This window comes from Trichomycterus rosablanca, chromosome 12, assembly GCF_030014385.1.
Source record: "Trichomycterus rosablanca isolate fTriRos1 chromosome 12, fTriRos1.hap1, whole genome shotgun sequence".
Taxonomy (NCBI): Eukaryota; Metazoa; Chordata; class Actinopteri; order Siluriformes; family Trichomycteridae; genus Trichomycterus; species Trichomycterus rosablanca.
The window spans coordinates 4372233-4395717 of NC_085999.1; the positions used below are offsets into that span (position 1 = coordinate 4372233).

The following is a 23485-nucleotide window of genomic DNA, read 5'->3' on the forward strand; positions in this document are numbered from 1 at the left end:
CAGATTCAGGATCTGGACTGCTTGTTATTTATTGCTCCTAGAGGTGAGCAAGTAAGTGTAAATAAATGTCTGCAATGGACTGGTGCCCATTTACAGAGTATTTCTGCCCTGTGTCCTATGTTGAACCGACTAAAAGCGTGACCAGAGTAAAGCACTGACGACTGCTGAATAAGTAAATGAATTAATGAAAGAATGAATGCTGACTCTAGTCTTGTTGCTTGGAGTCGCCATTGCTACTGTGATTAAATGGGCCACATAAATAAATAAATACAATTAGAGCTTTTTTCTTTTATAAAAACATTTGAAAGGACCAAGAAGGATTTCTTAGTTTACAGAAGAATTTAATATCAGTTTTCCACAAATATTTAGGAATAAACAGATGTAAATAAATAATATATGACTACCAAAAGAACTATATATGCATTTATTGGCTCTAGTCTTGTTGCTTGGAGTTGCCATTGCTACTATGATTAAATGGACCACAAACATGAATAAATAATGGGCTTTTTTATTTTATAAAAGCACTTGAAAGGACGAAGCAAGATTTTTACTATACAGAATAATGGAATATCAGTTTTCCACAAAGATTTTGGAACAAACAGATATAATAAATAATATATGACTACCAAACAAAATAAACCTATAAATGTATTTATTGGTGACAGTATAAACCCTGGGTAGGGCACCAACTTGGTTAAATTTAGATCAGCCAGTTTACCTTCTGCACGTTAACCCAGAGGAAACCCGTATGAACAAGAAGAGAACATTCCAAACTCACAGTCAAAGTTGAGGATCAAACCTAAATCGACAAAGCACCCCTTTATCAGCTGTGCCACCTACCGCACCGATATGGAACATCAAAATTGTGGCAGTAGGAAAATGAAAATTGCTTAAAAAATAACTTAATTTTATATAAATAATGAAAATTAAATACAAAAACGAACTTATGTAAAAGTATGGAGGTTAAGGGATCCTTCATGATGCTTAATAGATGCGTAATAGGTAGATCTGACTCTGACTGAGTTTTAGATTTTGGGTACACGTGTGATGTAGATAAAAGGCATTGAGGAGGTATCTAACTCCCGGGCTGGACCTCGACATGGCAGTGTACAGTACAATTAGAATAATCATATGTATGTTCTCCGGGCAGCAGGGCGAGGCGGTGCGTCCCTCCCTTTCTGAAAATACTCTCAGCCCGGTGCGTGGTGGTTTTGCGGTGCAGAGAAAGGGGTTTGGACGCTCGTGTGGCGCTTGTGTCTTTCCTCCTGGTCCCGGCTTTTTATAACTGTGCTCCTCTTTAATCACACTCCGGGGGTGAGAGTGTGAGGGAGTGTGAGGGAGGGAGTAAAGAAGGCGGTCCGAGGAGCTGCGTGTGTGTAACGCGATAGCCGCGTCGTCCTGATGCTATTCTACACACACTGCTGCTCAGAGCCTCAGCATTCATTCACTCACCCGTACACGCTGCAGCTCTCTCTCTCTCCCTCTCTCTCTCACACACACACACACACACACACACGCTCTCACTCCCTCATACACGCTGCTCAGAGCTCCAGCTCTCACTCACTCACACACTCGCACAGCGGAGGAGCTCTCGGACCCGGACGCGGTCTCTCCGTCGTGCGCACTCAGTCCTCAACGCGCGGCACGGAACGTGAACCCGACCGCGCTTCTTCCTTCTCCAAACGCGCAGTGAGTTTCAGAAGTGAGGGAAGACAGAAGAACAGAGGGGAGATCCTTGCCTGGAAAAAAAACTCACTTTTTCATGAACTGCTACTATCCATCCTGAGAAAAACCAAACCCGGAGCTGTACGCGCACTCGGTGATGTTTCCAAACCTGAACCCGGAGCAGAAAGTTGTTTAGGACCAGACGGCTATCTGAATACAGTTTGGACATGTTTTGTTACGTTAGATTCGACTGACTCGTGTCTGTATGAAGAGTGAACACTGAGCTCATCCATGCTCCTGTGCGCCGAGAAATAAGCTGCAGAAGAGAGCAAGTCATCACCATACTGTGGATAAACCAGTTTATTACTGAAGAAAACCAACAATACGACTCAGCCACTTTCACATTTTTCCCTTAGAGCCACCTCGACCGGGTGGTGAAATCCTAAGGAAAGATGGATTTAGCCAGCAGACTGTTTGGATGCTTATTTGTGTTTTGTTTGTCATCGCTGGTTTACGGAGATGAGGGTGAGTCTAGGCTTCATTACCAGTCATTAAGATCTCTGTTCTCTATACAGTGCAGTTCGAATTTCGAAAAGGTTTAAAACAAATATTTAAGTGCAGTTCTGCGTTTATGTTGCGTGTATTTTGTCATACACTGTATATTTAAAGCAGGAATAGATTTTTGGTCTTTTTACTATAGCCTGCGTTTGGAAAGTCATGGGGCAACTGGTGTTAAAATGCCAATTGCACTTAATTAATGGGAAAAATACCATATATAATGTTTTTCATATCAGGTCCCTTTATAGGCTGCAGGTCTCTTTATAGACTTGAGCAAACCTGTGCACACCCAAACACAATACAAAACTATTTTGTAAGGGGTTCTTTGAGATGTGAACCAATTCTACCTTACAAACCTGTAACCTATATAAAGATTATTTGCTGCTCCTGATTACTTTTGAAATTTTTCCATAATTTATGGAATCCCTGCTTGTATTATTTCCATTTCACACAGAAAGGCACAGAGTTCCCAAAGGGACAAAATACAGACGCGTTTAGTTTGCTCAATTACTCAAATATTCTTTGGGGTGTTAATGTCCAGAGTAAGATAAATTTTACCTGAATGACCATTTAAATGATATAGAGCGTTTGCTACTTATTATGACATTCTGATATAGAATTTTACATAAAACCACTGTGTCCCTCTAAATGATCCATTGAGAGTGTATGGCATATTCAGATAATACCATGGATTTTCAGAGGAGCATTTAGTTTCTTTAGGCTGTTCAGCAATTACAGAGCCTTTTAACTTGACTGAAAAATCTGCCCTTCCCTGTTCTGTGAGCCACCACTTATATGGAACATCAAATTAAAACCTTAGTCAGTTTCTGTTTTCCTTCCTCTAAACTGTGTGTAACTGGAAGAAATGTGTCATAGTAGGTATTAATTTTAACTTTCTGCTTTGTACTTGTTGCTTTATTGCATGAACGGGCTTGCTTCTAAGATAACCAGTGATTAGACTGTTTAGATAATTACAGATGTTGTAATTATATTAAGCATCAGCACTGTATACATGTATTATAGTCTTATATTGTTTCATTGTTCCATTTTTCTTATATCTCCTGAAGCCTGGGTTGTACGGCGCCACAATTGGATTAAGCAGTTGCTGTTCTTTATTGAATGACCAGATTTATTTTGTTTCTGTAATTAAGGCAGGATTAAATGTGTTTTAGGCAGTATGGTGTTGTGTATTCTTTTCCATGAAGATGTTGACCAGAGAGCCCATGTATGTAAGACCTGTGCTTGGTGTGTAAACCATATTTTCACCATGGATTCTCCCAACCCCAGTGTTTAACCTGCCCACTGGGTTATGACAGAAATACATCTACACAGTGCATCAGAAATGCCAAAATAGATTATTTTATATAGTTTTTGATACATTTTCACATTCCAGTTTTACCTACATAGGTAGATATGTTTTAGTGATGCACATGATGCAAAAATATGACTTGTAAAGTATAACTCAAGCAGATTGCTAGCATTCCTTCTGGACAGAACTGAATCCTTACATGAGTCTTCATCCTTTAAAAATCCAAGTCAAGTCAGGTTTATTTATAAAGCGCCATCAAAGACCTCAAGTGTCATCCAAGGCGCTGTACAGTAAAATCAGTACAATAATAAAGCATATGAATGACATAAAATACAGTAAAAGGCATATTCAAATCCAAAGTCCCACAGTTACTGTACTGTACTGTAAACAGCACAGACACAAGACATGTCTAGTCATTTTGTTTTGTTGTTTTTTTTAGCATAATTTCTACACTGATTTAATTGGATATTTTTTGATATCCACAAAAAAAGTAGGTTTGATTTAAAAAAATAAAAAAATAATACAGTGCTTGTTTCGCATTGCCTTGCTAAAATATTTGTCTAATAAAGGCTGCACTGTACTGGATTTAGCAGTAGATGAAGCTCATTCTGGGATTTCTTTAATTTGGGTGTCTAGCGAGTGCAAGACTAAGAATGAGGTTTGTTAGATGAGCTGGGTGAAGCAGGAGGGCAGTCGGCATGGTTGTGCAAGAGCACAAAAGAAATGAATGGATGGAATAAATGGATTAAACGTTAGTTAATTATCAGCAGGTAATCCACTCAGTGAAAAAAGTCATAGCTGTTTCATATATGCCTGCTTTCTCCTGACCGGACCAAATTGGAAAACTACCTGAGCATATCTTGGCGTGTGTGTATTTTGGCAAAGGATTGGTCACATGTGTCTGTAGGCCACTGTGAATGTGTTTACAAGCCTACCTAGCCACCTGCAGAGCACCAGCGCTGTAAACATGCACCGACACGGTGCCTAGGAGCTGTCGCTGGTAGCGTTTGCTGAAGCAGCATGACAGGAATAGAGTACTGCTTTAACATCTGGCTTTTCTAGGTTTCCAGTGAGCTTTGTCTTGCGAAAAATCACCCTAATTAATTATTAGTTGGCTGTGATTTTATAATTGTACTCTCTGGTAACTACGTGCTAATTATATACCTATTGCACATTATGGTAACCATGGTTATAATGTATTTAACTGATTATGTCTCTGTTTTAGTAGGTAGTGAGAGCAGCGTGTTTCTAATGACCTGTGTTTAACCCTTAAATCTGGTCACTGTCCTTTCTTACTGTGTCCGTGTTGGTGTGAATCATCCTCCCACCTCCTAAGACATTCTGAAGGTGGATTGGCTATTTTATTTTTAGCACACAGTGTGCCTGGATTTACAATAAATAGTAAAACATTTGCGAATTAAAATAAATCTGGTTTATCATTTATTAGTTGCAATTTATTATGACTTGACTGGCTTCATCATGGTCAGGGTCACAATAGGTCCTTTGGCACACATTCCCTTAACCACTTGCACCTCGGGGCAATTAAGTGCAGCCACTTTATCATCTGTGTTTTTGGGGAAGTAAAAGAAAGGCAAAGTGTATTGAGGAAACCACATGGAAACTGGGAGAATATGCAGAACCATGGTATAAAAATTAGTTTCTTTTGATGGAAAACACACTGGTTTCTATTTGTAAGCGTTCACTTGGTTAATGGGAGGTTGGCTGCACTTGCTGCTGCCTTTCAAAGGGGAATAGGCAAATGTTTATGCTTCTGAGCCGGGTGTTTCATGGGAATCTGAGGGAATTCGATCTGTTTAAAATTTCATCTGCATTTTTATCAGAGGCATGCTAAATGCATTTGTCATTTTCTGTTTTTGCTGTTGGGGGACCTTGGGCTTTTAACCGAACACACATTCTCTGGACTGTTTCCTTAAAAGTCATCAGCTAGAAATCTTCTGGATACATCTGTGCATGAGTGAGTGTGTGTGTGTGTGTGTGTGTGTGTGTGTGTGTGTGTGTGTGCTTGCAACCAGAGGTGCATAGTCAGGTTCAGTCCAGCTTCTCTTTAGTCCTTCATACTGCTAAAACAGTCACACACTGATGAGACACAGATGTAGAACTTTGGCATCCACGGCACAGTACAGCACTGATGTGTGTGTGTGTGTGTGTGTGTGCGCATGTGCTTACAGCAAAATCAGAGACAGCAGATCAGTGCATTCCTAGCACATGGAGCGATCTTTCAGCCAAGTTCATGCCATGAAACTCTAAAGGATCCTAACTCGAGTGAAAAAAAACATGGCATCTACACCCACTCTGTTGTTTTGCTTCAAATTTATTGCTACCCCACAGTATCTATTCAAATCAGGGCTAAAGCAAGAATAATTGCTTTAGGTTGAGTGGCAAGCCCGTTAGAACAGCATCTGTTGCTGTCAGATCTAATTGAGCAGAATTGGATAAATGTGTGGTATCCCAGCAAACAACAACCATTATGGAGATTGTAGTTGCCTTATCTTGTTGTCATGTTACTTTGTTTTGCACATCTTTCATTCATGGAGCAATAAACTGTCCTTTAACGGAAAATGAATCTGCGAATCTGCAAAAAGAAGGTCGTCCATCTGCATTCGAGTCAATAGCAGTCGATAAGTGCTCTCTCATTCATTCAGTCCTTATGCCTCTGATTGTTTCAGCTTTCTTTTGTCATCAGGCGATAGAAAAAATGCTGAAAAAGTGCTATTACAATGAAATTCAAACCAATAATAAATGCAGCTTTGTTTCTCCCAGCACGCCTGCTTAGTACATATTACTATTTCTAATGACTCAAGCAGCGATGATGACTGAGATACGTTTAAACTGACGTGCATACTGCATACATTTTAGATGTGTAGATAGTCTGAGATGGTGTTATGTACATTATCTGCTCAAAAAGAGTCGAGCTTGGTCTTTTTTGAGAATAGGAAATGAAGGAGAACAATTCTGCAGGTCTTGTATTGACAAACCATTCATCTCCTATAGCTCCATCCAGAGGAACATCTCCACTCAGCACAACTCTATGCTGAGTAAGACTATAGGCTGTGTTTGCATACTGCAGTGTGTGACTGGTTAGTCGTAAAGGTCAGTCATTTATTTTCCAAACAGAAGAGTTTTTAAGTAATTGGTGTTTACTTATTTTTGGCAGAGATGGATACTAGCATGTATGTCTGCTTCATTATCCTCTAACATTCAGATTTATGAGAAACGTTAGAGGCGAAGGGCGACACAGGGGCGCAGTGGGTAGGGTTGTTGCCTTACAGCAAGAAAAACCTGGGTTCCAATCCCAGGCTGGATGGTCAGAGTTGTTTATGTGTTCTCCCAGTGTTTGCATGGGTTTTCTCTCTAGTCAGGCCAATTGAACCTACTAGCAATTGCTAGAAGTGTTGGTGTTGTGTTTTCTGCCTTTAACACAATGGATCAGACCTACTGTGAGACAGTGAATAAATAAATGAAAGTTTGGGGGCTTTTATATTTAGGGATCTTTGTGTTTGTATCACCGCTATGAACTACATAGTACTACAAAAATACAATGAATACACATTAGGTCACTCAAGGGCTTCTTTGTATTCCCTCCTAGGCCATTGCTCAGTTGACATTTATGTATATATGATTGACACGCAGTAGAATGCCACCTTGTGGATTGGTCGAACATAACCTGTGAGCCCTGCTTGCTGATTTGCTTTCATTATCAGCTTTTGGGAAACAAAACCAAAAAACGTTGGCTTCCCCCTGCTTCCCATCGGCCCAGCTAATAGATTTGAATCAATCGACTGGTTTGGATTAAAAAAATGTGCAATTAGAACATTAAGCATGGACGTCAAGGACTGGCGACACTTTCCTAACCCCTTATCCAGTTAGAGTCGTGGGGAGGGGGGTGCTGGAGCCAGCTTTTCAATGGGCGCAAGGCACACAGTAACACCCTGGACAGGGCGCCAGTCCATCTCAGGGCAGGCACACATCCAAACACACACACATTCACCTATGGGGCAATTCAGTGTCTCCAATTAACTTGACTGCATGTTTTTGGACCGTGGGAGGAAACCGGAGCTCCAGACACGGGGAGAACTTGCAAACTCCCGCCCCGCCTGGGGATCGAACCCAGGACCTTCTTGCTGTGAGGCGACAGTGCTACACACCGAGCCACCGTGCCGCCCGCCATAAAACACCAGCAGAGAAAATATCTGATATAAGAATTGAGTTCAGTCTGACCAATATTGTTCCAAGACAATTAAAGCTGTTCTTGTAGGTGCTGGTGGCTAAAGGTGTTACTAAGACCAAAGGATTGTTGGTTTGTCTTTAAATTTGTTGCCTGATTGTATTTTTTGTCATTTTGAGCTTTAGTGTAGGAGTAACTAAGATGTGATGTAACAGCTTGATTGTCAGCAGCCCACAATATCTCTGCAATGCCATGAATCTCAGTCTCCCTGCATATCATCTTTATTTTTTATTCAAAGCCGGTTGTAAAAGCGTGTGCCAGTCAGGATTATTGCATTTTATTTTCAGTCTGAGGGAAAACGTTGCGGTACCATATTTCCAGAATTTCCACCGCACAGTTGAAAGAAATTTGCATCTACCGTTAAACCTAACACTTCACTCCAGTGATAAATCAGCATGGCATTACTATTAGTTTAGGCAGTGACTGTACTGGTGCCATGGCTCCAGTCCTCGGGGCTGTGTGTCGCTCTGATAGCGTGTGGAAGAGTGTGTGGATGGATCGACTGCTTTAGCAGCACAGGCACAATAATTCATGAGGCCATCACACTGCACAGCAGCAGCATCTTTCTCTCTCTCGCTCTCTCACTCGAGCTGTCTTTCTCTCTTTTTCCTTCCTATAAAGAAATAAATTCTCACACAGTGGCAGATAGGTGCTGCTGAGGCCCAGAGCCGAAAAAGGAAGAGTACAGCCTAATGAGAACCACCTGACTGTCCAACCTGCACACAGCTCTTGGTCTAATGTACTGGTTTTGGTCTCAAATCCAAAATTTCCCAACACTCTTTAGTTTATTATGTTTTATCTCATGAAATTTCGCTGATGTTGAAGAGCATTTGCACACAAGCACGCACAATGTGTACACTATATGACCAAAAGTATTCGAACCCCTGACCATGAGAGCTTGTTGTACATCCAGTTTTAAAAACAAATAGTATTAAAACCTGAATGTGCTCCTTTCAGATATAACTACAGTCACTCTTTTGAAAATGCTTCTCACAAGACTTTGTAGTATGTCTGTGGGAATTTGTGCCATTCAGTCAAAGGAGCATTTGTCTGGCTTGGTCCATAAAGCCTCAGTTGATGTTCCAATTCATTCCAGAGCTGATCAGAGGGGCTGAAGTCAGGACATAGAGGTTGCTTTGTGCACAGGGGCACAGTCATGCTGGATCATGAAAGGGTCTTCCCTAAACTGTTGCTGCTAAGAGTTTTCTTTGCATATTTCTGCTAGCAATTGTTATGTCCTGAAAGACATGAATTAAAAAGAAGAATGGGCATCCCAATACGTTTGTCCATATATAAGTGTTATACATTGGTACAAATTACATAAACGTCATAGAATAGTGGGCGGCACAGTGGTGCAGCAGGTAGTGCGGGTACCTGGGTAATGTAAACCCAGGTTTCCCCTTTTGTGAAGTTTGGCATGTTATTTGTATGTTAGTGGGGTTTCCCTTTGGTCCTGTTTCCTTTCACCTCCCAGAAACACCGGTATGTGAATTGGTTGCTCTAAATTGCCCCTAGGTGTGACTGAGTGAGTGAGTGAGTGAGTGAGTGAGTGAGCAGCTGATTCAAGATTTAAGATTCAAAATGCTTTATTGTAATTTTAGCTTTATCTAAGTACTTAGTGAAACGAAACAACGTTCCTCCTGGACCGGGGTGCGACACAGTGATTAACTGAGTGTGATGTCTTGTGATGATTGGTGGCACTAATTAGAACGAAGCAGTTTTTGGTAATAAATGAATGGATAAATCGTGGAATAATTAACTGTAGCAGCTTAAGCAGCTCTCACTCACCTGAATAGCAACGGTACAAACCTACAAAAATAAAAGCCAGCAATTAAAAAGCTCAATACAAATAAATCATTTACTTTTACTACTGGATTATTTAAAATACACACCCGTATTCTAATTTAGGTTTATTTTAATGAATATTGCACAAATTAAAATGTTAATTAGTAATTTTTACCAGACTTCTGTACCAAGGCTGAAATTTAAAACACACCGATCAGTCATAACATTAAAACCACCTCCTTGTTTCTACACTCACTGCTTTCTCCCTGTTCTTTCACTCACTGCTTTCATACCTGCTCTGTGGTGGTCCTGTGGGGGTCCTGACCATTGAAGAACAGGGTGAAAGCAGGTTAAAAAAGTATGTAGAGAAACAGATGGACTACAGTCAGTAATTGTAGAACTACAAAGTGCTTCTATATGGTAAGTGGAGCTGATAAAATGGACAGTGAGTGTAGAAACAAGGAGGTGGTTTTAATGTTATGACTGATCGGTATAAGTACTCTTTACCAAAACATCTAAAACATCTGCGTCTTGTTCTCATACTTATTATTAATTCAGGAATATTGCTTATAAAAACCACAGTTCATTATTGCACAAATACAATTTACAATGTCAGTGTAGTTGTTTTTCTGTAGGAAGAAACTCTACTCTCTACCAAAACATCTAAAATCCCATAGAAAGTTTAATTTCCTATCTCATGCTGCATAGTCCTGGTCTTGACCATTAAAAATCTTGGTTTTATATTTGTATTGACTGAGAAGGTCTTACTACAGCACACACACACACACACACACGCACACACACACACACACAGAACAAGACTTATAGAAAAAGGAAAAAGGAACTCTGTCGCTCACCCCTGCACATGCTAAACAGCCCTGAAGGAGCTGTAGGCAGTAGCAGTTGCTTGATTATGTCAAACATGTAGACATATTTGAGGCTATTTCTTTTTTGTTGTTCTCGTGTGTTTGTTTATGTGATGTAGTGGAGTGGATGGAGTCATGCTCCGTGGCCATTGGGGAAATAGGAGAAGGGCAAGTCGGCATATCAAACGCAATGGAGCAGAAAGCGCACCTTTAAAGTTTTAATAGCCTTCCAAATGTCACCCCATGGAAGTCTATTACTGCTCAAGCATCAGGTCATTTTTTCTTTTCCTTTTAATATTTGTCAACAAGGAGTTTGGAAGGAGCCAAGCCTGGTTGTGAGAGGTGCACAGGTTGGATCAATTGACGGCTTCTTTCGGGCTTTATCGTCTGTGGGAAAGCAGAGGAGCAGATGGATTTATGGCGTGTTTGGCAGCAGGAGAGATGCACACTGCGACGTTAAGCTGGCTGGATCTTCATTTGCTCTCATTACGTTTACTGGTTTAAATTATTCAGAATTGAATTGGCCTAGTTCATCTGAGCCTTATTTCTATTTTTATTTGGGACACGCCAGCATACCCTTCATTTCAATTTATACTGTCATTAACACTTGCTATTATACTAGGCTATGCAGTAAAACATTTAAGTTGTTGGCCGAATTAACCAGGTTATCTTTTATTTGGATATTTTTCGTCTTGGTCAGAACTGCTGGGGGTTGGAACCTATTTATTTAACGCACAGGGCTTTACATTAATTAATACACACTCAGGGGCCATTTAAAGTATCCAGTCCACCTACTGACATTATTTAAGAGCTATGAGGTAAACATCAGGAATCCAGATGAGAGCTGCATCACATTTTGTAATAAATTACCTTTGTTTTCTGGAACAGTGATCAGGGTCCTGGTCCTACCTGAACTGTGACACCTCACTGACACTTCATTTAGCAGACGTTTTGATTCATTGGTCAGAGGTAACTTACACTTTTGACCAATTACAATCCATTAAATTAAGGGGTAAGGGCCTTGCTCAAGGGTCCAACCGTAGAAACCTGGCAGTGGTGGATCTTGAACCAGTGATCTTATGATTACTAGTCCAGTACTTTAACAACCTGGCTACCACTGCTAACCACAGCTACCTGGAAGCCTACCTGGAAATACCCTGGACGGAGTGCTATTCCACCACAGGGCAACATACACACTCACTCATGTCCTTACACACCTATATAGTTCTTTTGGGAGATGGAAGGAAACTCCTAAAAGCTAAACCCAGGTCCTCAGGGTTCATATTGCTGATTGGCACCCACTCTCCCAGCTGTGCCACCATGCCAAACTGGTTAAATAACCTGCACCCAGTATTTGTATACATGTATCTGACCTAGATTACATCACTAGGTACCCTGAGGTCTTTATAAACACGGTGGTTCTGTGCTAGCCTGGCATGTGTAGGTTTTTCTGGTGCCAGTAACCGAAGCTACAGTGAGCATTAGGAACGGCGTATAACTGAGTGAACACACGCACTATGATGCATGCGAGTTGTAATTGTTCACAGAGCGTTGTGGAAACCAGCCACAGACCCCAAACTGTCAGTCAGAACCGTTCTCCGCCTCCGAATCCATTCCTAGATCCCAACCGGGTCCGTCTGTGTAGATCCACCTGATTAGCGCTGTCATGTGTATTATGTGTGCTAATCTCCGCACGAGCTGGATGAAGAAGCGTACGTTTGGTTCGTCCCTGCTGAGGTTCACTGTAACTCGCGACTGGATATTTTTAGATCAGAATGTGAGCAGTTTGTTGTCATGTGAGTCGTTCGCCTCCTATCAGTGTGAGACAGGGCTGCAGTTCCTTCCATACGCTCAATATTTTATATGTTGACTTGCCTGCGTGCTGGATCTGAGAGCAGCCGCTCAGGTTAAACAGCCTGAACTGTACACATGTGAGAAATAATGAATGAATGCAATATCAATTATTTGAGCTAAGGGGCCTGGGGGCTTTTAATGGATAAACCTAGTAAACAGATCAAGCACTGTGGAGAAGAGAGAGAGAGAAGGCATAGAGGAATGAATGAGTGAAAGAATGCCCTATATACTTTCTACTTGCAAAAAAGACGTCTTTGTGGACGATTGCTGATCTCACAGAATTGGCGTGACCTCTGACCTGGAGCAGACACACAGCCTCTCTGCCATTTCCTGTCACGGGATACTAAAGGACTATTATTCTAAAGATGTGCAGATATCAGAGAATGTCTCCCAATGTTTGTAAATGCTTTGTCCTTGGTCCCAGTACATGCTTGAGATTATGAAGACAAGGTCTGGCTGTTATGATACTGAACATGGTACAGAACCTGCATTCTGACTGCCTTTGTTATGAAGCAATACAGTTGCTTTTATGCAGCCTTTGTTGTATTGTTTGCTCAAAACTTAAAGCAAAAATATTCAGTTACATTGATTTTTATAATGCACTCATTATAGGGTGTGGATCGTTCATTCCTTTATTTATTTAAGCACCCACACATTCACTTAGGGTAGCCAGTACACCCTCCAATTTATTTAAGTACCAGCAGAACATTCACTTATCCATTCACTGTCTGTTTTACCCCCGATTTATTCTGGTCAGGGTCTGATCATTTGGGCGAAGGGCAGGAATAGAATAGAAATGTATAAAAAACAAAATTCTTCCTTCACATATCCCAGCTTGTTTCTGGAGGCTGGGGTCAGAGCGCAGGGTCAGGCATTGTACGGCGCCCCTGAAGCAAACAGGGTTAAGGGCCTTGCTTAAGAGTCCAACAGTGGCTGCATGGCAGAGTTGGGATTTGAACTATCAACCTTTCAGTTAATAGCCCAAAGCTCTACCCACTAAACCCCTGAAACACACCAGACAGGTCGCCAGTCCATCACAGGGCAGACACACACACTTAGTGCAATTTAGTAGGTTCAACTGGCTTGACTGCTTGTCTTTGAGAACATGCAAACTCAGCACACAAGGGCAAAATCAAACTTGCTGTGAGGTGACAGTGCTACCCGTATGTCACCATTCCTCCTTATTTACACACTATAGCTATAAGTAGGGGTGAGATCTGGGCTGTTTGAGCTGTGTTCCACTACACAACCAAACCATGGTACCGTCATGCCTTTTGTGCTGTAAAACGTCTTCTACTTGGAAGATTTGTAGTATATTGTTAACCACAAGCGGAACTGTAGAGCACTTCAGGATTGAGCATGTTTTTATCAAATCTTTTTGGGAGGCACAGCAGGTAGTGATTTGGAATGTTTTCCTTATGTTCACATCAATTTCCTTCCACTTTTTAATAAAATGCCAGCGGGTGGACCGTCTACTCTTAATGGACTCTAGATGTAAGTGGATGTGAGTGATGGAGTTTTATCCTGCAGTGGACTGGCAGCATGCACAGGGTGTGTTTGTGCAACACACGATCCTAATTAGAAAAAGCTGTTGCTGAGTATTAATGAATGAACAAATACAGTAGAAGAAGAAATAAACCCGTCAGGTAAAACACACTTTTACAACAGAAAACAAAAGACCAGGACCTGTCCTGCTTAGAGATCGGCTTTGGCGCATGATGTGGCTAGGAAAAACAAAAGCAAGACAAAACAGAAAACAGACAAACTAATACTTTGCATAACAAGCTGTGTATAGAAGAATGTTACCATTGTTCATGAGATAAGAACAAGATGTTTGCACGGCCTTGAGAAAACTCAGTACTCTGTTGGAACTAGCGTTTTGCTTATGATATTTGATCCCTTTAATCTTAATGTTTAAATCTGGTCTCTTCTTTATTCCAGAGCCATGCGGTGGCCACCGAGACGCCAGCGATGCAGGATACATCACCACACCCGGTTACCCACAGGAGTACCCGCCTCACCAGGACTGCCGCTGGACCATTACGGCTCCTGAACCTTCCCAGCGCATCGTCCTCAACTTTAACCCTCACTTTGAGCTGGAGAAGCTGGACTGCAGGTCAGTGGAGAGCCGCACAACACCAGTAATGCGATACGTAATGCGATACAGTGCAGTTCTGCTGTATTACAACTAAGATCTGACACGATTACAGCTTAGATATAAAAGCAATATAATGCTTACGCCAGATGTTAGCTTAGAACAGGATCTATATAAGACTGTGCCATGATGGACACAAATAAACATGTTATAAACCTACTGACCTGCTGTGAGACAGACAGGATTTTTCATTTCCAAATTACCAGTAGACTTGATAATAATTATATTTGACAATCTCTGTCACAAGACCGTAGTGCTTTTATCTTAAAAACGGCGTATTCGAATCTGGCTCCCAGCTAGAGCTGGTGTGTCTCCCAGTGCTTGACTGGAGACTATTGAGTCTGGCAGGCAGTGCCCAAAGGACATGAAGCCTTTCCTTTAATTAAATATACAATAAACAAAGCTTTGCTGCATCTTAGGGATTTATGGAAATGTACAATAAAGACTGGAGTACGTTCCATTAACGTAAAGGCTGCTGTGATGATTCCACCCCCTGTTGGTCAGTAGTGGAAATACATGGTGAAGAATAACGATTTATTTCAGCACATTTTTATTCTAAAATACTATGTTTTGCAGGGAAACTGCGTATACATTTGGATTCAGATCCTACAAAGCATGCCCTTTGTTCTTTTTAACATTTTCTCCACATGAATTATAGACAGCTGTGTTTAAGAAGATATTAATAAACCAGGTTTCGACAAAGCTTTGTTAGAACCGGAGCATTAATATTTCACCAGCTGTTGTTGAAAGAGTTCTCTCAGTGCTCTCAATCCCAGCTAACAAGAACAGAAAGACAGAGTCTGATCTATATATCCTTCCCTTTATAATATACTTCTCAGTGGTTTATGCACTGCCACTGTATTTTAATGCTGTATTACATCCCACACTTCTTAACACGGGTCATCGCAAAGTAGCTTCCCTCCGACACGACCGCTTCAGTGGGCTGAACTCCGAAGAACAACCCTTATTTATTTATGAAAACCTAGTGCACATCATTCTTTAAGAAAAAACAAACCAGTGTTCGTGTACCTCTGTTCCTGAGAGAAAGCGAGAAAGAGAATGTTCTCCGTTTCAGGCAAACAAATCTAAAATCAACAGCGAAGAACATTTCATTCCTTCTGTCTCACATCTGCCTCACATCTTTCAAAATATTTTTTATAGCTTCACAGAAAAATCATCCAGGTTCTTAGTCTCTATGTAGGCAGAAACATGTGGATTGTGCAAAACACCTGGACCTGCACAAGATACGTACGTGTACGGTTATTTTCCGAACACGTCAGTAAAGGATCACGTCTTTTAAATGTTGGCTGTTTATGTGTGAACAGCGCCAATGTTAGCAGACTGAATTAGCACCCACAGTGTGATCACTATGTCATCATGCCAGAAACAAGTAGGAGGAATGTGTAGGCGTATAATAATTATTAATAACATTTCAGAGTCATGTCAGAGCCAATAATAATATGCACATATTGGATTTCTAGCAGTGCAGTTTTGGTGTTTAGGTCTGCATGGTACTAAATGTTGCATTTGCTGCCGGGTGCCACAGAAATGCTTTTTGTTAGGCCTGCTTTTATTTATATTTATTGTTGCAATATACATTATCAGTTTAATGTATCTCTGACTCTAGTTGACTGCCAGGGTAGTTGTAGTCTAGTAGTTAAGGTACTGGACTAGGAATTGAAAGGTCACTGGTTCAAGCCCAACCACTGCCCTTGAGCAAGGCCCTTAACCTTTAATTGCTTAGATTGTATACTGTCACAGTACTGTAAGTCGCTGTGGATAAAAGCGTCTACTAAATGCCAAAAATATAAATGTAAATTAACTAAGACTAAATTAACTGTAGAAAAGACATGGTGGTCAGTTTTGCATGGACCAGTTGGTTTATGGTCAGAGAAATAAGCCATAAGAATTTGGATGCTGTGGAGATGACAGCGCAGCAACCGCTTTGTCTATAGAACCTGTTAAACCTGTTAAAGAACCTGTTCAGATCCATCACTGTCTATGAGGCATGAAGCATCTAAAACCCCAAAGCAAAGTACCGGCTGGTTCTTCAGCACATTTTGACTTTGCCGTTATAATCGCCTCTTCTGTGTTATTACAGTTTTTATTCTGGAGCCAGACAGTTGGAGCCAGAGGTGGCTTTTAATATATATATATACATATGTGTGTGTGTGTACATTTAACACATCCGGAGTATCTCATTAAAATAAGTAATAAAACTGCTGGTCAGTGATACGCAACATTTTCATTCCCTGCGCGTTAGACGTTTTCAGTTCGTCATCATCATGAGAGCAAGAGTTAATTAGGCTGTTATATTAGAGATGTAGAGAAACAGCAACATCTGGACCATCTTCTCGAGGCATCGTCCTTAACTTTAACCCTCACTTTGAGCTGGAGAAGCTGGACTGTAGATCAGTGGACAGCTGCACAACACCAGTAATGCGATACGTAATGCAATACAGTTCAGTTCTACTGTATTAAGACACGATTACAGCTCAGAGCAATATAAAAAAACAATATATTCCTCACGCTAGATGTTAGTTAGCATCAGGATACAAAAAAATGTGTTATAAAGCTCTAAATTAAGTCAAACCTACTGACCTGGGACGAGTACTCACAGTTCTGGCAACAAATCAGGATTTTTCATTCCAAAATTCCCAGCAGATGTGATGATAATTATTTTTGACAAACTCTGTCACAAGACCAGAGTGCTTTATAGCTCCCAGCAAGGGTTGGTGTGTCAGCATGTGGTGGACAAGCGTCTCTGTTGTAGCATTTAGTGTCACGGACAGACAGCAATAAGTGTGTTTCCGTTATACAGACGTTTGTATATAAGTGTGTGTAATGTTGGGGGATTTCATAGATGAACTAATAGTATTGTTGTATTAATGGCTCATGCAATGACAGCCCCTCAGGCTTGCGTCCAGACTTAAAGAGGAATGAAAAACAACATACTCAGCTGTCCATTTGGGTTCACAACTAAAGCTCTGTGTACTTAGATTCCAATAAAGCTCTAATAATTTGCCTAGGCAGTTTTAACAGATTGTGTGTGTGGATAATGGGCCTGTTTTAAATGGTTTACTAACAATGAACAAATAACACACAAAATATAATAAAAATGGGATGTGAACAAATCTTGCTGGAACAAATTATTTTGACATAACAATAGCATAGTTTCAATTTTAATATTCAGACTCTCTATTCAGGCTCCCAGCGAGGCCAAGATCAGGGCATAGAAATCACAAACTGGACATATATACTCTGAAACGATGTATTTATTTCTTTATCTTCAGTAACTGCTTTATCCTGATCAGGGTCACAGTGAGTCTAGCACTTGGCACAAGACAGGAATGTACTCTGAACAAGTCGACAAACCCTTATCGAGCATCGTACACTTATTTTCATTCACTCGACTGTTTTGTGAGGCTAGAGAAATCCTGGAGTCCTGGAGAAGATCCATGCAGATGTGGAAGGAACTTGCTTAATTTTTGGCAGACACTGACGAGGACCTGAATCCAGGATCTCAGTGCTGTTTGGCACGATAGCCGCTGCCCACTGTTCAAGGATGCCAAACATTAATAACCAAAAAAATTGAAAGGTCTGCTTTTTCTTTGTTTTAATGTTGGATAGACATAGTCTAAATATGTAAAATGTCGGCAGTTTTTGACTTTAATAGTCAAAAATCACAGTGCTGGTGTCATTTAATCTATTAACAAACCATAAAGCAATTTGGAATTGCTTCAGATAACAGATCAGTTAAAGCAAACATGTAAAACTCATGTGTATGTACAGACTACAGCAACATTTATACAGTAAAGAACATTTGTAAAGGTGCACAGTGAATTATGAATAACGCTAGCCCTCTCCCACGTTGTGTGGTGCAGACATGTATATCTGATCCGCAGGCCCCATTTAGGTCAGTATCTCTGTACAGGACCCACAGCCGTTACTTATGCAGCTAAGTGCCCTATTTAATTTACTTATCCTAAAGAATTCTAGCCGTCAGACACGGTTATAGAGCTCGTAGATCATTTCAACGCTGGCCAGACAGGGTGCACAGTAAACGTAGGTCGTAATGCAGCCATAACAGACTCTACTAGACACAGAAGAGAAAATCCTTATTTTTTCCTTTGCCCAGCTGCAGCAAGTTTAGTCTTCACTGGTGTCATCTGCAGCCACACCCTTCAACTTTCTTTCATCCCTGTTCTACTTTTCCTTCTGTTTCCACCTCTGTTTACTTCATCCCCGCCTCTCCTTTCCAGTTTCCATCAAATTCAAACGAATCCTCTCCAGAGACACAATCTGTTTTCTGTTCCAGGGGCTCTCCAATCTTCTCCCTCTCTAATCAGACAAAGATGGGGTAAACAGTGTTAGTAATTCAGCCACACTACCGGCATTTACTGTGATAAATGAATAGACCCACAGTTTAGACCCTGTAGTTGTTGAGTGAGTGTGAATACTGTTTTCAACGGTTTTTCAAATTGATGTTGGTGTAGTGTGTCAGAGTTCATCTGGAATGGATGAGCACACCAAGCTAAAGCAAATGGTTATAAATATGCAAATGAATTCACTTTTCCTGAACCTGATGGATGGAAGAAAAGAAAAGCGAAATAGAATAATCATCAGATTCATGAAATAAAAACAAGAATAAAGCAAACTAAGGAAACAAAGGCATGTTAGAGGAGCATTACCATCTTTCAATCTTTTCATACTTAGGTTCAGGACATTATTTGTATACATTTAAGGGTTTGAACTGAGGGTTTTTTAAATTTGGAGCAAAAATACACACATTCACATATCAAGTAACAGACCCCAAATCTAAAAACATCCATCCCATTTGTAAACTATATTTTAAACCCTTGAATTGGAGTCATCTGTCTTTTGTCTTCCTCCTGATTCACAAATCAGTTTAAATTCAGGGCAGCTGTAGCAGCTCAAGCCCCACCTCTGCCTGGTTGCCACTGTTGGGCCCTTGAGCAAGGCCCTTAACCCTCAATTGCTTAGATTGTATATTGTCACATATCAAGTAACAAATTCCAAATCTAAAAACATCCATCCCATTTCTAAACTATATTTCAAACCCTTGGATTGGAGTCATCTTTTGTCTTCCTCCTAATTCACATCCAATGAATGGAACTGATTCAGGGCAGCTGTAGCCTAGTGGTTAAGGTACTGAACTAGTAATCAGAAGGTTGTCGATTCAAGCCCCACCTCTGCCAGGTTGCCTATGTTGGGCCCTTGAGCAAGGCTCTTAAAACTCAATTGCTTAAATTGTATAGTCACATATCAAGTAACAAATCTAACTAACTAATCTGGTGCATCCCATTTCTAAACTATATTTCAAACTCTTGGATTGGAGTCATCTTTTGTCTTTCTCTTGATTCACATCCAATGAATGAAATCGGTTTAAATTCAGAGCAGTTGTAGCCTTGTGGTTAAAGGACTGAACTAATGCTCAGAAGGTTGTTGCTTCAAGCCCCACCTCTGCCAGGTTGCTACTGTTGGGCCCTTAACCCAACCCTCAATTGCTTAGACTGTATACTGTCGCAAGCGTAAGTTGCTTTGGATAAAAGTTTCTGCTAAATGTCGTGAATGCAAATTTTTTATCATCCAATCAGTTCACCAGATAAAGAATTCTGTCCTAAACTGGAATGGTTAACAGATACTTTAATTCTAAATCAATCCATTGACTGAAATTGTAATGTGACCACTTTGCCAGTAATTTTGATCATAGTTTGTACTGACACCCCTGCTAGTACCAGAGTTCTTTCACTGGATAAACTGCAGATATCAAGAACACATCAGCCTTTGAGCTTATATTTGAAGTAATGCTAGGACAAAAGTGGTGTCATAGCTAGTAGCAAGTAGTAGAACTGGAGTGCTGGTGTTGCAGTGTTGATTGGTATTGCGTTAGTGTTGACACTGATAGAACTGTAGTAATGGTGTTTTTAACCTTGGGTCTGATGCAGTGTCCATGTTTCTTCTGGTAGAGCTGTAGTGTTGGCATTCATGCCGGGACAAATGCCGTGCCGGTGTTTACAGTGGAAAGTAAGGCAGGTTCAGGGTAAGCATGTAAGGCCAAGGCTGAAGACTCTGTTGGATTGATCATGACAGCTTTTCCCCTGTGTCTCACACTTCAATGTGCATTGTAATTCAACAGATTACTCCACCCAAGCCTGGCACAGCGTCGGTACCTTCCTGCCCCCCCTCCAGGGTTATAAACAGATTGATGTTGAATGAATGTAAAAGAGCTACATGATTTATTATGAACGATCTGTAATTCAATCAGCTAAGCCACACTCGTGAATGACATGGATAATGGATATAGACCTCAGGATGAGCTTGTTGAAGGTGCTTTTTCCATTCTTCTTTATCTCTCTGTATTCCTTATTAACTTGCTTTCCTCTTTCTCTCTCTTTTCTCTCTCTCTCCATTTTTATTTCTCTGTCTCGAGCTCGAGCTGGTGCCAAATTCCAATTAGATTTTATCTTATTGCTGCATTAATATGGTGCATATTCTCACTGTCCCTCTTTTCTGGAGGATTTATTAATTCTGACCGATTCTGATCACTCCGAAGTGTTCAGGATTATCACACTGTGGTTTGACTACAAAGCACAGCACACATTTCAATGCATCTGATGAATATTAGTTACCCTAATGTAGAACTTACACCGATCAGGCATAACATTATGACCACTTCCTTGTTTCTACAATCACTGTCCATTTTTTCAGCTCCACTTACCATATAGGAGCACTTTATAGTTCTACAATTACTGACTGTAGTCCATCTGTTTCTCTGCATGCTTTGTTAGCCCCCTTTCATGCTGTTCTTCAATGGTCAGGACCACCACAGAGCAGGTATTATTTAGGTGGTGGATCATTCTCAGCACTGCAGTGACACTGACATGGTGGTGGTGTGTTAGTGTGTGTTGTGCTGGTATAACTGGATAAGACACAGCAGCGCTGCTGGGGTTTTTAAACCCCTCACTGTCAATGCTGGACTGAGAATAGTCCACCAACCAAAAATATATCCAGCCAACAGCACCCTGTGGGCAGCATCCTGTGACTGATTAAGGTCTAGCAGATGACCAACTCAAACAGCAGCAATAGATGAGCGATCAGGAGTGTCTAATAGAGTGGACAGTGAGTGGACACTGTATTTAAAAACTCCAGCAGTGCTGCTGTGTCTGATCCACTCATACCAGCACAACACACACTAACACACCACCACCATGTCAGTGTCACTGCAGTGCTGAGAATGATCCACCACCCAAATAATACCTGCTCTGTGGTGGTCCTGTGGGGGTCCTGACCATTGAAGAACAGCATGAAAGCAGGTTAAAAAAGTATGTAGAGAAACAGATGGACTACATTCAGTAATTGTAGAACTACAAAGTGCTTCTATATGGTAAGTGGAGCTGATAAAATGGACAGTGTGTGTAGAAACCATTATGGCTGATCGGTGAAATGCCATGGCTTGATGGCTAGCACTGTCACCTCACAGAAATAAGGTTCTGGGTTTGATTCCCAGGTGGAACAGTCTAGGTCCTTTCTGTGTGGAGTTTGCATGTTCTCCCCATGTCTGTGTGCATTTCCTCCACGAGTCATGGTTTGTATGTATGTACACAAGTCATTATTCCTTTTATTTGTGCCACTGCGGGTGTATTTACCCTGAGGATTAGCACCGGTTCTGTGAATAATGTGTTCAAACACTCCACATGTGCTCCGCTTTGCCTCGAGAGCTGAAGGTTTTGTGTGATGTGACATTTTGAATAGTGAGCATAGATTGTGACAGTAGCCTTAAAGCATCTTCAGTCTTGAATCCTGATAATAATTCCAAGCTGAAATGACAGACCCAGCTGCCAGGTTTCCTGTGCTATCAGTACAGGATAATGATGGTTAGCACTGATGCTAATCTGCTACACTAAGTATATTTGCTAATTCAATACATAACCAGATCTGACAGTTTGTAAACGCTCTCAAACAAACACATTACTGCTTCATTTTATTGTTAATTGTTTGCTTAAAAAATCTGTAGTTATGGCAGACTTGAACTGTTATGGCAGCGGTGAACTAACAAGCTCTGCTCCCGTGTAAAATGACACATCGCTAAGCTGCAGTGATGATAACCTTGTCCTACACCACTTCCCGGGGGTCCGTCTGATCAATGGCTATTCTTCCAAGTGTAATGAAGAATCAATGGACAGTGTGATAGAGAACCGGACTCCAGGGGACTTGTCCTAGTCTCTTATGTATAAAAGTCATGCTTAGGTTGCAGATACATTTATCATAGGCGAAGGACAATAGGCTTGTTTGTAAACAAAATTGTTCTGAGGTATAAAATTGGCTCAAATATAAATATATCACATTTATTAAAGCTCTGTGTATCAGCCGATACTGATCCATTACAGTAACAAAGCTAAATCTGTGTAAGCTTTAGCTGGCTAAAGCTGTGTGTTCTGTGTTTACATGCCTGAACTGTGTTAAATCATGCACAATATCACTAAATAATATGTCAATAAATTGAATTGGAAGCTGTATTAAAAAATTTGGGTATAATTTCCGAGTCTTGCTTGCTCATGCTGAAGTACACACACAGCAGGGGTCATTCGGTGCCGCTGCAGCGTGTGTGTTGACACGGCCTTCATCCCAAATTAAACACTGCTTACTAAATAGTAATTTTAAAGTAGGAACCATTGTTGCTGTAATTACGCCGCTTCAGATCTTCATTGGTAGCATTCTGTGTTATTACACAGCCATATATTAAGTGTTTGGCCATTATTTTTGCTGTTGCTATTTTTTTTTGTTTGTTTACGCACAACGTGTAAGAAGGCTCGTTCTGGAAGATAAAACTCACTCATTCACTCACTCACTCACTTTCTTAACCGCTTATCCAATCAGGGTCGCGGTGGGGTGCTGGAGCCTATCCCAGCTTTTCAATGGGTGCAAGGCACACAGTAACACCCTGGACGGGGTGCCAGTCCATTGCAGGGCAGACACACACTCATACACACACCCATTCACCTATAGGGCAATTCAGTGTCTCC

At 40.9% G+C, this 23485-nt stretch overlaps 1 protein-coding gene across 1 annotated transcript in view; it reads left to right on the top strand.

Annotated features, from left to right (window-relative positions):
* The first annotated feature begins 1499 nt into the window (after positions 1-1499).
* The window catches only part of nrp2b (neuropilin 2b), a 100695-nt gene continuing 78709 nt past the window's right edge, over positions 1500-23485 (top strand). Inside the window, exons 1-2 of the mRNA XM_063005387.1 lie at positions 1500-2190; positions 14225-14399. Of these exons, the coding sequence (XP_062861457.1) occupies positions 2118-2190; positions 14225-14399 (248 nt within the window). The 5' untranslated portion in view covers positions 1500-2117. The remainder of the gene's footprint in view (positions 2191-14224; positions 14400-23485) is intronic.